This window comes from Agelaius phoeniceus, chromosome 3, assembly GCF_051311805.1.
Source record: "Agelaius phoeniceus isolate bAgePho1 chromosome 3, bAgePho1.hap1, whole genome shotgun sequence".
Classification (NCBI taxonomy): Eukaryota; Metazoa; Chordata; class Aves; order Passeriformes; family Icteridae; genus Agelaius; species Agelaius phoeniceus.
The window spans coordinates 102933399-102949752 of record NC_135267.1 but is presented as its reverse complement, the minus strand read 5'-3'; the positions used below and the strand labels follow the sequence as shown (position 1 = coordinate 102949752).

The 16354-nt window shown below is 47.9% G+C and overlaps 1 protein-coding gene across 1 annotated transcript in view; it reads right to left on the bottom strand.

The window, feature by feature from the left end:
- LOC143693667 (TOG array regulator of axonemal microtubules protein 2-like) overlaps window positions 1–15708 on the bottom strand; it is a 33358-nt gene extending 17650 nt beyond the window's left edge. The window contains exons 1-10 of the mRNA XM_077176326.1: window positions 15518–15708; window positions 13771–13876; window positions 12791–13026; window positions 11123–11273; window positions 8838–8941; window positions 7340–7544; window positions 5942–6158; window positions 4789–4875; window positions 3166–3397; window positions 2952–3028 (exon numbers count right to left, since the gene is read on the bottom strand). Of these exons, the coding sequence (XP_077032441.1) occupies window positions 2952–3028; window positions 3166–3397; window positions 4789–4875; window positions 5942–6158; window positions 7340–7544; window positions 8838–8941; window positions 11123–11273; window positions 12791–13026; window positions 13771–13876; window positions 15518–15708 (1606 nt within the window). The remainder of the gene's footprint in view (window positions 1–2951; window positions 3029–3165; window positions 3398–4788; window positions 4876–5941; window positions 6159–7339; window positions 7545–8837; window positions 8942–11122; window positions 11274–12790; window positions 13027–13770; window positions 13877–15517) is intronic.
- Between the last annotated feature and the right edge of the window lie 646 nt (window positions 15709–16354).

The window sequence follows — 16354 nt, the reverse complement described above, 5'->3', positions numbered from 1 at the left end:
GTTTATCCCCACTCCCCTGCAAGGCTGGCAGTCGCTGTTTCCCATTTATGTTCTTCCCTAGAGCCAGGACAGTGGCTGCTTTGAGACTAAAAGCCCTGAGATCTGGATATCTTGAAGGAGCATGAAATGCTCATCAAGTGTTCCCATTGGTAATACCCAGCTCTGCACTCCCCAGAGCTCTGAAGCAGCAGCAGGAGGACCATGCATCATGGCTGTTTGTGGATGTTCATGTTTCTGGTGTGCAAGAGCAATGGCTTTGAGGAGGGACAAGAATGCCCCTCCTCCAACAGTGGCTGTGAAAGGAGATGTGAAGTTTCACTGCCTTTTCTAGGATATTTTTGAACGATATACAAGAATATTGCAGCATAGAACTGGGAGCTAATTTTGTCTCTAGAGAAATCCCCAAAGGACACATTCAATCTCCTGCTGATGCCAACCCCATAAGCTCATGAAGCAGTTTTCCCTGAAACATGCCCCCCTGCCTGGGCTTTACTAGGCCAGGACTAGACCCATAGCTAAGCAAATACATGCAGCCATGTGACATAGAGTTTTTCCATCAGAAAACCTAATTAACACATTCACATGCAGTTTCTTCTGCAACATCAGAAGCTGGCAACCATGAGGACTTTGCTGGCAAAAGGTTACAGTATGCACTGGGACCAGAAGTGGTTTTCCTTAAGGCAAAGCAAATTGAAATGTGAAGTTTAAAAGCTTCATAAATGATTATGAAAGAAAACTGCAAAATAATTTCTGGATAGGTGTTCTGGTTTGAAAGCAAAACCAGCGAGAGACTCCAAGTCAGAAATACAATTTATTAGAAAAAGGAAAAAATAAAAAACAAAACAAAACAAAAGAACGCCATCCAAATTACATGCAATAATACAAAAGAAAAAGCACTGACAGAATACAAGCTGACACCCTCTTGGTCAGGGTGTTGGTAGCAGTCCAGTTGGATTGGTGGCTGCACTCTTCCTGGAGTGGCAGATGTGATCCTGGAGAAGGGTGTAGTCTTCCACTGAAGACCCAGTGGAAAAGGTGGCCATTCATCTGGGAATCCAGTGGAAAGGCTGCTTGTTCTGGCCCAAACTCCAGATTATATCCAGGTGGGGATGCTTAGTTCCTCCCTGCTGGGCACAGCATCTCACAATGGGCTGTTATCATTTCATGAGTCATGGGGTGGGTCCATGAGACAGAAATGGCTCCCAGAGGGAATTACCTCTGAGTCATGGGGAAAGGCATTGATGGGCCCATTAACAGGAGATAAGGAAAAGAACAATGCCACTCCTGGTTTCAACAGCTCTTGAGGATGGGAATAGAATACATCTTTATACTGTAACCAAGGACAATAGGGAGCATTGTCAATGATCATGCAGCCCACCAAGAGCTGGAGCTGAATCCAGAATTACTTGTTCCAGCTATGCAGGAATTCATTACCCTGGCAAGCACTGCTCCATGGGAACAAATGATGTCTCAGCACTGGGCTGAATGGAACCCAGATTGGGGTGTAGATTTGAGGAACCCTTGTCACTTGTTATTGGCCTCACAGTCCACTCTTGTTCTGCAAACAAAGTTGCAAACAAAACAGTTGGACTGCTGTCCTGGGTAAATATACCTATAGATGACTTTTGCAAAGCAGTGCATCATTTCGTGGTGAAATGCACAACCTCTTCTTGCCTATGAAACTGATTGAAGACACCTGTGAGCTAGATCTGTGTGAGATTGCCAAGGAGCAAAGCTTTGCCATTTGGGCACACTTTGTTTCTTTGCTCAGGCCTTTGGTGAGCACAGAACACATCCAGGTAGAAAATTGTTGACTAGACAGGATCTTCTGGGTCCATGGTCCCCCAAACATGTCACTGTGTGCCCCTATTGTAATGACACATTAAAAACAGCAGCACAAATAACACAAGGAAAACGTGGCAAAAGAAGAAGAGGAGAGGCCCAGAGAGGAAAGCACGTGGTGAGACACTGGCACATTGAGTGAGTTGCACTCCCATAACCTCTAGGCTAGCAGGTCCTGGTGTCACAATCTCCTCTGGTTTATTTAAATTTTATTTTTTTTGTTAGTTTTTTAAAATCATAAAAAATAAAATATATACCATTAAAATGATGTCATCAAAATTTAAAGATACAATCAAAACACATTTATTCAAAACTACATATAATAATAATAATTTTAAAAATTAAATAGAATAAATAATAAATTAACAATAACAAATAATAAGAAGAAATAAATAATAAATAATAATAAATAAAAAGATATTTATAAATGTACATAAATAAATTACTACATCTAAATAACATATGTACAGTTGTAACTATGAAGCCTAAAACATAAATCCTATTGGTGGAACACTCTTCGGTCAGTCGGCGGCCTCTTCCTGATCTTCAAGGAAAGACAGCTCTTCTGGGCTGGAGGCGAGGATTTGGTGGATAAGGGAACATCGGAAAGCACCAGACAAAACCTCTTGGGAACATACTGGATCCAGTCAGGCCTGCAAAGTGGAGACACAAAATGTATCCGAGCCTGCAATACAAACCTAAAGCATCTGAAGCTCCATATTTCATGGGACACATTTACTGGAAGCTTCTAAACAGCTGCACAGGCAAACATGCTCCTGCTGGCAGACACTTGATGCAGGCCAGGAGAAATCCCTGAGCCACTTCCCCAGAGCTACCACAGGCACAGCCTGGCCTCTGGGCTGCCCTGGGACAGCAGGGAGCCCAGAGCCCTGGGCTCTCCAGGAATGCCTCAGCTGCACATGCACCCTCCTGCTCCTCTCCCTGCCCCACAGCTCAGCAGCCCTTCAGCTCCAGGGGCACTGCCAGCAGCACAGCTCCTTGCAGGGGGCACATGCAGGCCACAGCTTTTCCCTGCCAATGTGCACAGCCTCTCTGGGCTGACACAAGACCCTTCCTCCCAAGAGAGAGTGGCCCTGCTCCCTGCTTACCTTTTTGGGAGGCTGAGCCATCCTTGGTCTTCACCTTGCCCTCAGTCTGGAGTTCCTTCAGGCCCCCCATGCCATGACTAGGAAGGGCGATGGAGAGAGCAGGGCCAGATGCACACCCTTCCTTAGTATTTTGTCATTTCTGGCACAGCTGAAAAGTCCCATCCGGAGGTGTCCAACTCAGCACTCAGCTTTCTGGAGAACATGAAACCTTCACCAGCCCAAGAGGCTGGAGAGGTTTTCCTGCACATGTGGAGGCTTGCTCTCAGCACACTTTATCAGCTGGGTGCCCATCACCTCGCAGAGGGCACAGGCAAGCTTGGTGACCACAGCGCAGACGTTGGCGCTTCGCACAGGCAGCGCCTTGTTCTCCAGGCAGCACCAGAGCACGGGCAGGGCGTAGCGCTGCACCACTTCAGGGCTCCTGGCATGGACCCATTCCACCAGCACTGCCGGGACAGAGACACAGCTCCTTACCCACCAGCCTCAATGCAAACAAGGATCCACCTCTGCTTTTGCTTCTGGCAAGCCTCTCTGGCCAAGAGCAGTGAAATAGCACTCAGAGCCCCATGACCCAGAAACAGGCAATGCAGCTGATCATCCTTGAAACAGAGCCACCAAACCCTCAGGACTGATTTCTCCAACCAGAGCCTTGTATCTGCGGTAGACTTTGTACCTTTACTAAATCATTTCACTATTTGTTTCTGCATGAACAATGAATAAAATGTCAAATTGCCTTCTATTTCCATTAACAAGTTGTCTAAACCCACATGGAAGATTTGCAAATGCACCCAAGAGAGGCAATTGAGAGATTTCTAATAAAAGGGATGATTCCATTTTTGTAACTTTGATGTCAAGGGCCAGAGGTCTCATCTGGCTCTTCCCTTTGCTCCGTGGCACACAGCAAAGGGCAGTATTAGAACACACTTCAAAACTCCAGCCCACCAGAGATGGGTGCTGCTTGACAGCTGGATGAGAAACATCAGTGCCTAGCTGGTGTCTTTGGCAGAATGCTTTTGTGGCAGCCAACAAAGAGCTCTTTCACACCTCAGGGAGTCTTAGAGAATCACCCAGACCCCATTGCCCTGGCATTTGGGCATCTCCACATTTTAATGGCATTTCCCCTCTCAATGCTAGTGGCATTTTTTCTTACAATATGCACTGAAATAGAGGCATAGAGAGAGAAAAAGGCTACACAGGGGACTGAAATTTAGCCAGAACACAAGTGTTTCCTCACATTGTCCCTGGAATCTGCTCTCTGCTCATTTTCTGAACTGAACTATATCAAACACAAACAAAAATTTACTACCAACAGGCTCCTTGCATGGCAGATTTGGCTGAGAGATCAAAACCTGAAATGCTCAGGAGACCAGTCTAATTTTCTGATCAGTCAAAATGTTATGTAGTAGCTATTTATTATTCTGTGGTGGAAGAGACTTCATTTTCTCTATGCTATTAATCCACCAGCAGTCATCAAGATTCAAACAGCTCCTGAATGCACCCAAAACCAATTCTGCTAAGCAGGAAAAGGGTTATGGCACCCATTTGAAAATGGCACTTCATTAGAGTTTAAATGCAATCAAAGACATTGGTCACTGTGGAACTTGAGAAGAGCCCCAGTGAGAGCTCAGCCCCGAGGCCGAGCGCTGCCCCCATCTCAGATGCTGCACAGCTCTGCAGCAGCCAGGGAAAGCCTGCCAAATACACCTGCCTTGGCTATTGGGCAGGAGGGACAAGCTCAGCACCTCCTGATGTGGAGGAGCTACTCTGCTGTCTGTCCACAGGCATTCCCTGTCAATACTCCCTCAGAGACCTCTTGGCTTAGAAGGGGAGGCCATACCTGTGATACACTCCGTGACTTCCAGCAGAGCTTCACCACTCAGTTGGCTCCATTGGTGGCTGAGCTCTTTCATCAGTGACACTTCATCTACAAGTGAAACACACGTTTCTGCTCACTCTTCTGAGGGCATAGGAGAAAGCACAGTGCGGAGGGAAAGGGCAGGGGCAACCCCATTTTTTACAATAAAGTCAATTTCTGCTGATTTTTTAATCCTTTTCTTCTTTCCTTCCAGCCTTCTTGGCAGGGTTTAAAATTCCAAAAGAAAAGCTCTCCTTTCACATTTGTAAATCCAAAGTTGTCTGCTGGACCAGGAGCTGCGTTAAAACATTTCACATCAGGGACCTCAAGAGTCCAGTCACATGGAAGCAGTGCAAAGGTTTTGCATGCCAGAGCAAAAAGGAAGAAGCCCATACTTGGGACACAGAAAGGCACTGAGTCAGGCAGTTCATGACTTCACAGAGCAGCTGAGGTGGAGAAAGTCGAAAACTGCCCCTGAAGACCTGACTCTTCAACACTCCATTTTTCAGGCATTTTCAGAGCTGACATAATCTGTGTGGCAGAGGAATTTACAGCAGCCCTTGCCTGGGCAGGTATTTGCTATTGCCATCTTGCCCCATCCAAAACAACAAGTGGAACAAGGCATCATTGACAGCTGGAGACTTAGATCCGTTTGTTCTAAAGAAATGAACTCGGTCAATCACAAGTTCCCCTTTGGAAAAAGAAGACAATGAAGAAAGGTGGAAATAGGCAGCTAATGCCTCTAATGTAGAGCCTTCCAGGTGGCTGCTCTGCAGAAGCTCTGATGAGCCAGTGTCCCTTCATGCCAACAGCAAAGCTGTTCATTTGGGAAGTCAGACGGGGCCCAAGCAAACTCCAAAACCCCTTTGCCCCTGAACTGTAGCAAAGCTGGAGTCCAGGACTTGCTCTTCAGACCAGCGGCACAGAGCCAAGGGAGCCTGGGACTGTTGGGAAATGCTGCTGCACATTCCAGCCTGTTGGGGATGGTGCATAAGGACTGCACCTGCACAGCTTCTGGTGGGTGTCAGCTGCAGCCTTCCACAGACAACAACAGCTCCCAAGGCACTCAGCACTCTCTTGTGTGGGACAGACAGAGACACAGCTGAGGAGAGTCCATGCCAGGGCCCAGCCTTACCTAAATGAACAACAGATTGGTCCAGTGCGTTCACAGCTGCGGCATGAACCCCGGGATCCTTTGAGTTGAGGTTCTTTGTTATTCCCTCCACCAAACGGATCAGCACCGGGTTCAGGGCATCTTCCAGGAGTCCAAGCATTTCTGCCAGCACCTCCAGCGCCTGCTGCTTCACTTTCTTATGGGTGTCATTTATTCTCAGGACAAAATGATCAAAAATCTGTGAGGAGAACAAACAACATGAAAGCTGGATTAAAATTACCTTGTCTGAAGAGGGGATGCAGAAATGGGCACTCAGCAATATAAAAGATGAAAGTGATCCCTTCTGTCAGGTCAGCACTTGCTTGCACAATTTCACTGTTTTCCTGTGGGCCACTCACAGGAATGGTTTCACAACCTGATGCTGCTTGAAAGATTTTCATCTGTTTTTAAGAGTTTTGGCTGGGGACAGAAATGTTCCTATGGCATTTCTCTCCACCTATAGATCATTAGATCAATTCCATTTATTGATTCAACAGTCTACCTTTACTTTTGAAGTATGGACGCCAATATTTACCATGCCCATTTTTCTATACAGTTACCTCAAGTACTGAGGGCAGTTATGATTTTGCCAAAACTGTAGCGGGAGGAGATCTAAGTTTTATTTTGTCTGAATCAGAACCTGTGTCTGGAGAAGGGCAGGCCTCTGGTCAACTCTTCCAGGATCCAGACCATTGCTCTAACTAACAGGTAGATTTCTGAAATGTAATGTGCTGTAAGCTCTCATTAGAGCAGGCTCAGTCCCTTGACAGCCACAGCATCAGGCACCATTTTCTGGAAAAAGGGAAAAAGCTGCTCCTGGGAGGAGAAAGGATGGATCTGTCCTTAGCTGTTTTCCTCTTTTTCCAAAGAGAAAAAATGGCCCCCCAAGAAGGGTGAGCACCATCTTTACCAAGAGGAATAGGGATGAGGATGGACATGAGTAGCCAGAGTTGTGCCTGTGCAAGACAAGATGGAGTTTACGGAAGTATCCTTTTAAAAACATTTTGTTTAAACCAACCCAGCCTGATACTTCTCTTCCCCATGCCAACCTATTTTTTGTCTAGGGAATAATAGCCATGCTTTCAATGGCTGGATTCCCTTCACTTAACCCAACTGGGAGCAGGAGAAAGCAGCAGTTACACCAGCAGAACATTCTGCCATCATCTGATGAACAGCAGCAATAGGCACCTGCCAGACAAATACAGCTGGACTGAAAGAACTTGTCCTGAAGCCTGGACCTCAATTACATTTGTCTGGGTAAGAGGGACCAGCCTGTCCCAAACAGCCAGGATGTAGTGCCAAGACACACTGAATTCACTTCACTTCTACAGGCTTGGGAAAGCAGCTAAAGGAAAGGAACCATGAAGATACCCTACATACTTGGACAATGTTACTGGAGATCAGCTGGGGGCTGCTTTTGCACAGATCTAGGAGGAGTGCCACTCCTTCCATGCGTGTCTGAAACTCCTTGGCTTCCAGGAGATGGTAAAGCTTCTGGAGTGACTCCCTTCCTTCCACAGTTGCAGGTAACGTGACCTGGGCTTTTGGACGGTGGAGGAGGCGTCCACCAGGGGCAGACTTCACCCTGCAAAACAAAACCAAATTAGGACCTGTTGCTGGTAAGACCTTCAGTTAATTGTGAGCAAAACATCCTGAGGAGCTTTCCTAATGATGTGATTTCAAGCTAGAAAATCATGAGGCTCTGAAGGACAACTTGGACCTCGTGACAGTCATGATGGGAGACAATCTGCAAGTGACATTCTCACCACTGCTCACTCAGGAAAACCAAGGATGAGATGCATCTGATCTATCTTCAGATGCCTTCCAAGGCACACATGGCTTTGTGGGGACACACTACTTCCAAGTTTAAATGCCTCCTCATATGGGATGAGTGTGTCTTATAATAAGGAAACTCATCACTTTAAAGAAGTATCTCTACACCAGGCATGACAACATGGGAAATTAGCTCAGATGCATCTGAACAGGTGAACAGGGGCATATCTGAAGCATCCAGAAAAGCAGGAAAAGACATAGAAACAGAAGCCAGACAGGCCTGAACTACACTCACATTTCATTTGCTTCCCTAGAGATTAGATGCACAGCTTAACAAACCCTCTGGGAATAATCCTCTTGGATCAACCTGTCTCTTCCATGAGCACAGGAAGATGCTAGCCATGCTACTGAGGCATGTGGTCATTTTCCTGCCACCGCTGAGCAGGACAGAGCTCAATAAACCCCCTCTGGTATCTGAGGAGAAGAGGTACAAGTAACTCTGCCACTGGCATGGAAAGACAGCAAGGACCAAATCCCTCTCTTAAATGCTGATTGCAGCACAGGGGGAAATAAACCAAACACACTGTCCATCAAGCAAACTATATGAAGGACAGGAATAGCAAGACAAAAAGTCCACACTGAGACACCTGTTGACAAAAATGGCTCAGGAATTGCCTTGCTCCTTACTACTCAAACTTGGTACTGTTTGAGGGTAAGAAAACCATGAATCAGCCAGGCCAAACCACATGGATGGGAACTGCTTGTTTAGGGAATTGGCATCCTGCTTCTAGACTGGGACATCTTGTTAAAACACCCATCTAAAAAAGACTCCACTTGGATGAAAAAAGAACCCTGGTTGAATTTACTTGTCTCAAGTCAGGCAGCAGAGACTTGGCCCTTTCCTAGCCTCCACAACACTGCCCTTGCCACTGCACTCGATTGTCAAGAAGTAGAATGCAGAAGTTGACAATTTTTATCCTAGGGGATTTGTAGGGAAGGGAAACAATCTCTGGCACTGGTCATTTCCAGCAGAAAGATTTGTCTGAGGAAGAGGCATGTAAAGCTTCTCATGTGCTTTGTCACATCTGACAAAAGTGCTCAGTACCGTTTGATAGGGGGCAATGTGGCCTGGGGCTTCTTCGGGCTGTCGTTCCTCTTCTCCACTGGCTCCTTGACAGAGGGGCATTCACCCTTCTGGTTTCCCATCCCCTACAAAGACATAAAGAAACCCCCTGAATCTTCAGAATATAACATAGGAAAGTCCCTCTTTAAAACACAAGTTAGAACCAGGATCACTACTACCAAGGCTTAGGGAAACATTTCCTAACGTACAGAAAGAGACAGACCAGAGATTCAGTGATGCCAACTCTCTGGTTTCAATAGCCCAAGGCAGGTTATGGGTGCTACCACACTGAGCAGCAGTCTAAAATCCCAAATTCATTAGTCTTGAGCATAAATGGGAATAATGCAAACTGACAGGCAATGAGTGGTCTTAAAGGAAGCAGCAGAAAAAATTGGACTCTTTGGGGGTTGACCCATTGTGTTGGAAGTTGATTTGGTTCAAGGCTTACTCTCCCTGCTCCTGCACCAAGGCACACTCCCTTCTGTAATGTAGATGGAAAGAATAAAATCCCCCCAAACAAACAAATGGTTTTCCACTGGATGCAGCTGAATTGACCAAGCTTCTTCCAGATCCACAGGGCTTAACAGCAGGGCAGTATTCCCAAAAGACAGACAGCAATTGCAGTAACTAGGATTGACTTGGACATCTTTTGTATATTTGGAAATTTCCTTGGCACTACTACTTCCAGTCTCTTTTGCAAAGACTCTCTTATGTTCAGAAGCACTATTCTCACTTAGTTGCATTACTGGGGCAGAGTAGGGAGAGTGTGGTGGGGGCATACATGTGAGTGTAAACCCATTTTCTCCTCTTTCCCTTTCCTCCTTCTGACCGATATTCAAAGTATTCAAAACCCCACTTTCCCCCTAATAATAGCAGTTCCTTTGTGGTCTGCAGATGAACAGACTGAGGATTAACAGCTCATTCCCAGGAGCAAAATGAATCAGCAGAAGTGGAATGAGATAAAGACACATCAGGTATGTTTGATCTCGTATTAGCAGTGGCAATACTTGCACAAAGGAGACATTTCTCCTGCCAAGCACTTACCTTCTTCTTAATTCTGGTCAGAATATCTTCCAGGTCATGTGGGGAAAGGGATTGCTCCAAAAGCTTTTTAAATTTTTGATTATTCAGCAACATCTTCACCATCTCCTGTCCATAATGCCTAAGGAAGGAAGGAAACAATAGAAAATGAACAAAGGAAGAGTGTTAACAGAAGAGGCTGATGCCTTAAACTCATCAGGTGCAATCCTTGCATGAGAAGCCATTACCTACTCAGCAAAGAGGGAGATTTACCTCACATGACACTGCACAGTGCTGTAGCTGAACACAAGGGGCAAGAGGAGAATGTGGGGCAAGAGAAAAATACCATTTCTCTCTGAAACTGAGGGTGTGCTTCTGTGGGATCAAAGGATCCCAGGGAACAAGCAAAACACATCTGCTTTGTTGTCAGAGCCTGTTAGCAGTGTCCTGCTGCCATTGCACAGTAATTTACCTTTCTCACCTCATGCTTGCTTTTGATTATTCTATACTATGTGGATGTACAGGGGCAGCTAGTTGCTCTGGTGTTCTTGGCAGCTATTAATGGGAATTTCATCATCAAAGTAAGGGGATTTTGATGGTTTGGGGTGATTTTGCTGCCAGGAAACTATGGTTTTCTTCAAGAAGGAATTTGGAGGTCACTGAGCCACAGATAACAGCATTCCAGGCTTAGAAAGACTGAATACATTGGCTGAAGACCTCTGAAATATTTCTAGGGAAGTCTTAAGTTAATGAGAAACAGATGTTTGGGATCCTTCAGTGATGAACATTAGCCAACGCTTTGGCTTTCCTTGTGCACCTAAGGCCAATCAGAACTGTTGGACTGGCTAATCTGAGCTCTTTTCATCTCAGTAAAGAATCCTTCATGTCACTGGAAGTTGGCAATGCTCCTTCTTGCTGGCCAGCCTCAGGTTACCCAGTACAGTCATTTCCCCAGGAAACCCAGAGCAGCAGCCACAGCACCAAGCCTGACAGGGCTCAAGAAGCGTTTGGACAATGCTCTCAGGCACATGGAGTGACTCTTGGGCTGTCCTGCACATGGCCAGGAGCTGGACTGGATGACCCACATGGGTCCCTTCCAACTCAGCATATTCCATGATTCTATGCCCCGTAGCCACACAGTGATGTCACTCATTATTTCCTTTCCTTTCCACTCTTTTGTGGTTTTACCTTTAAAGCCAAACACAAAACGCTTTTCCTGGTTTTGGAGGTGAAATGAAGATCATTACCTTGTGTCCTTGTGACAGTCCTGAGCCAGTGTCCCTGCCACGTGTGCCAGCCTCAGCCCTGGGGGTGCCTGCGAGCTTGGTGACTCCCATTTTCTCCATCAAGGACAGGAGCAGTTCGGCCGCACACTTCCGCACCTGGACGTAGCGGCTCCTGGGAAGGAGAGAGCAAACCCTGGGGCACAGGGACAAGGAGCAGCAGCAGCACAGGCCTTGGCCAGAGTGTGATCCCTGGCCTTGCTGGGGGAAGGAGCCTGGGCTCTCCCTGCACCTTCCAACACCTGCAGAAGGTTCTGTCCTTGGAGAAACACTAAGCTAGCACTGTACAGAAGGACTGCCTGCACAGAAGAGGGAAGAATTCAGTCTCCCTGCACTAGCTGATACTCTTTCCCAAAATATACTCAGGAAAAGATTAAGTAATAGATCACATATGAATTATTTAGAAATTAAGGACAATTCATGTTGACCCATCAGAGGGCACCCAGTACACAGAGCTGCAGCAGGATGAGGCTCTTTCCACCCATTCATCCCCAAATCTGCAGACCTCTGGAAAGAAACAAATGCAGGGAAAACACGCTGTGGGCCGTGAAGTTGCAGAATATCCAGCAATGCAGCCTGTTTCTTTTGTAAAGCTTGGCAAGGGATACATCTGAGTGTTTTCCCCTATTGCCAAGCTGAGGAAATGGTGGCAGTCAGTTTATCAAGGTTGTCCTGATCTAGAGACTGTCTCTTGGGAACTATCAGGCCCAGCACCAACACTTAGGGCAGCATTTGCTTCAGCTGTCCCATAGGCCTCGGCCTGTGAAGGTGCCTGGAAAGTGAATCATCATCTCAAGGCTAACATGAAACATCATTTTGAATAGAAAGCAGAGCTCGAAGGCAGGACACTCATAGAAGACTCCCTTTGGCAGCAGCTGCACCTGCTGTGCAGGCTGTGCCACACCCAGCACATTCTCCCCCATGTGCTCCACACTCCAGCAAGGACCCTCCTTATTTCTCAGGTTAATGGCATCATGAGGATACCTGGTTTTCCCCAGGGCCTCTGTGCTTAGCACTGCAAAATACCAACAGTGCTCACAGCTGCAATTGCAATTGTCCCTCTTCCCACAAAAGCACAAGGCTCTACCCTTAGCCTTTGCAGGCATTTTCACTTCCCCTCCATTCACCACGTCTAGGAAACTCTGACAGACTGGGAGAACTCCAGGAAGCAGCAGGAAGCTGAGTCAGAGGAGCTTTAGTTTGGATGTCAGGAAAAAGTTTTTCACCCAGAGGGTGCTCCGGCCCTGCAACAGGCTCCCCAGGGCAGTGCTCACAGCAGCAAGCCTGACAGAGTTGAAGAAGCATTTGGACAACAGTCTCAGGCACACGCTGTGAGCCTTGGGTTGTTCTGTGCAAGGCCAGGAGCTGGACTGGATGGTCCTGATGGGACCCATCCAACTTCCCCTATTCTACAGTTCTGTGACTCTGTGGCCTAATGGGCTGCAGGAGGGCAGAAATAGGTGACAAGCGGAAAGAAATGAGGTTGATCAGAGAATCGATCAACCCTGAGTCCATAGAAGATGCTGGATACAGGACCCTTCCCTCCCCAGCATTCCCATTCTCTCTCTCAGATCCCTTCCCCCACCCACACACTGGAAGGTGAAGAACATCACTAAAAGAAGAAGAACCTACTTGACTCCCCTGTCCATGAGAACAGTCATTGCTCGGGCAGGAGTCACGTTCTCTACCATCATCCCCAGGCTCTGACAGGCTGCCTTCTGAATAAACTCTGGGGAGTTCCACACCATGGGGAGAAGGACCGCAGCAACCCCATCTGCCTCGGAGTCCATGTCCTTCTTCAAGATGGCAAAGAGCTCTCCCAGAGTGACGATTGCTGAGCAGGACACCTTGGACCGGAGGTTGGTCACCTGGGGAAGACATGAGGGGAAACATAAGAATCACCTTCAAAAGTAAACCAGTTTCCTTAGACAAAACTCCCAGGAAATCACAGCATGTCCCACTGTGTATAGAGCAACATAAAAGCACAGGAAGAGCAGAAGAGCCCAAGCACAGAAAGGCACTTACTCTGGCACCAATTTCTGGCCTCACACCTGCTTACTGCAGGCATAAAAACATATGTTTCACTAAAGTGTTCTACTTAACCCTTCTATAATATCAACTGCTTTGATTATAGGCCCTTTGATTTGAAAAACAAAGCAGCAAAGTATAGAATGGGTTGCTTTCAAACCATAAAGGCACAAGTCATAAAGATAAACCAGTCAGGTGCTCCTGTTCAAAAAAGCAACACCTGTAGTTGAAGCACTCAGACAGCAAACAGAAAACACAGGCTCAGATCTACAGACTCATTGCAGTGTTCAATGACAGCTTGGGCAGAGATTGGGACTCTGGCATATAATGTCATTAGTGTCTCCATTTCTGCCTTGCATTATAATGGCACCACACTCAAAGACAAGTGCCAGATACCCAACCTGCCAGTAAATACAGCTGCACATACACACAGAGCCTACAGATAGCTGACAGACATTAGAAATAGAAGAAATGAAAAACCAGAAATAAGGCAGTCCCTGAGCACACATGGAGATGAACAAGCACATATCTACTCTACAAGCTGTGTATGAAGGATGGGGGACAATTCAGAACAATGTTCTCACCTCGCTGGTAGCTGCCAAGCAAATCTCACGAAGTCGACCGAGCAGGACTTCTGGATGGGACTCAGCCAGGCGTGGGATGTTGAAGAGTCCCTTCTTTTTCAGTTCCCTGAAAGACAAGTACCAAAAAGACTGATTTTTCTCTCTACCCAAGAACTAGGCAGCACCCTCTGAAATGACCAGGCTGGCAGCTCAGTCAAAGCATGGGAGGTGCTTTTCAAGGAGCACTTAATGAAATCATGGAACACATTGCCACAGGATGCTGTGGCTGTCAAAAGCATACACAAATCCAAGAGGCAAAGCAAGGGCTTTCAGAGTCTTCATGTGTGCCTTTCTGAAAATCTCTGCTATTAAGTCCCTCTGTCACTGCTTCCTAGAGCTGTGAGGCCGGGCCATGCTGCTGGTTCTTGTCACCTCCCTGTAGCTGTCCCTGAGACACAGTCCCATTGGGCTGTTACTGGGACAGTATTTTCCTTCTTTGTCAGCCCCAGCAAGCAGTGCAGCCCTGAGAGTCTGCACTGCCACTCTGGAGCTGAGTTTCCGCTCGAAAGTCTAGGCCTGTGTGTCACCCACTCCACTCCACCTCACCCATTCCCCAAAAATGCAGCAGGATGTCATCCCAGAAAATTAAGATTCCACTCCTGGGCGAGAACTGTTGAAACTCTGGCTTTTCCCACAACACTCCTACCTAAAACAAGCCCCACAACAGCAACATGTTATTTAAAAGGTGCAAACAACTCCAGCTCTCAGCACTTGCTTTGTGCAGGCCCTCAGCCTCAGGAAGGTATGTGAGGCATCAGGGCTGCAGCACAGGGCTGCTGACTGATCCCACGGGCACCCTGAGTGTCATCAGGACCCCCCACACCTGCAGAAGCTCTCTGCACCTCACAGGGCACCAAAGAGAAATGGGGAAGAGAAAGCACAAGAGAAAGGGCAAAGCAAAGGAGATGCATTGTTGCTGATTTTGCATGTTTATCCCTGTGAGAATGAAGCATCCACCAATGAGTGGATGCTAACCCAGACATCAAAAAGACAACCAATATCACCTCACATTTGTAGGGTTATCACCTCTGGGCCTCCTTCTGTCTGCGTAGAATTTTGGGACACGTTGTGAGTGTTGACAAAACATCTCAGGCCCATATGAAGCAGTGAGAAGGAAAAGTTGAATTCCCAAAGTGCAAGATTCCTAGAGGATTTTATTTCTTTTTCTTTCTCTTCTGCTATGAGGCCTTCAAATAATAGCAGGCTGAGGGACTTGAAATCACAACAACTCAGTCCATTTCTCAAAAAGAGGAGCTCCCTGGAGCTGCTTCTGGGACTCACATGCACAAGTCCCTGCCATTGCTGACAGCAGTGGGAGCAGAGAGGAATCTTACTCAGTCCCACTGGGCCAGTGGCCCAAGGCACCCAAATCTCTACACTCAAAACTGCTGCCATCCTGCTTCTGCCTTCAGCCAGCAGATGATCTCATCCCACAGCTTTCTCTCTTCCCTCCACATTTCCTTTGCAGCTCCATGGAGCAGCAGGCAAAGCGAGAAACAGCACGGACCTGCTGCAGCTGCAGCACTGCTGCAGAGCAAGGCCAAGAAAAGGCTGCTCTCCAATCTTTATGCTCTCCCTGCTCTGCAGGGCTTTCACCAGTGCCCTTTGGCCCTCTGGGCTCTCGGGTCTCCGAGGCACGAGCAAGACACGCTTCTGAACGACCTTAACGCTCCGAGGGACACAGAGGGAACGGCGGGGCCTTTCTTACCAGTCATCGCTGCCCAGCATGGAGAGTGCCTCCTGCAAGGACTGCTGTGGGTCTGAAAATGCTCTGTCCTTCTGCCCACGCCCACAGAGCGGCTCCTCTCGCCGCTTGGCACCAGTGGCCGTCTGCGGGGTCACTGTAAGGAGAGGGTCGGCCATGGGCGCTGCTGCAGCCCCGGGCGAGGCACCCGCCATGGCGCGGCCTGCAGCCCCATCTCCCAGCCAGGGCTCCGTGTGGCACACACTGCCACTGGCTCAGAGACTTCCCTGCTGCCTGGATCCTGGGGCTCCTTGCTTGCTCCCAGCCTCCCCCAGCTGGCCACAGCTCCAGGCTGAACCTGACAATTGCCCCCACGGCACCAGCTCCCAAGTGCCACAGGTGCCACAGCCAGCGGCAGCTTCCTGAGGCCGCAGAGCTCCCACTCCCTGTGAGACAGTGCCCACAGCAGCACTGGCCAGCCCAGGAGGGAACCCCTCAGGGGCCTCTCTTGTCTCAGCACCCTGATTTCCCCCAGCCATGAGGACAGGGCCACTCTGCACCTCCCTGAGGAAAGACCTGCAGCTGCCTTGTGACAGCACCAAGCCAAGCCTGAACAACCCAGCCCTGCTGGGCCTGGCTCAATCCCCATGGAGCAACAACCAGGGAACAGCCATACCTGACCCTTCCCACCTCACAGCACCTCTGTTTCCATTGACTTCAAATATTCTAGACTATCAACTTTTGGAGTAACTCAAAACTAGATTTGCTGTTCATTCTCAGGACAGACTATGGACCCAAGATCCCGGCTGTGCTGGCTGAGGCCGGAGGCAGTTTGTGCTCCTTGTGCAAGGACAAACCCCT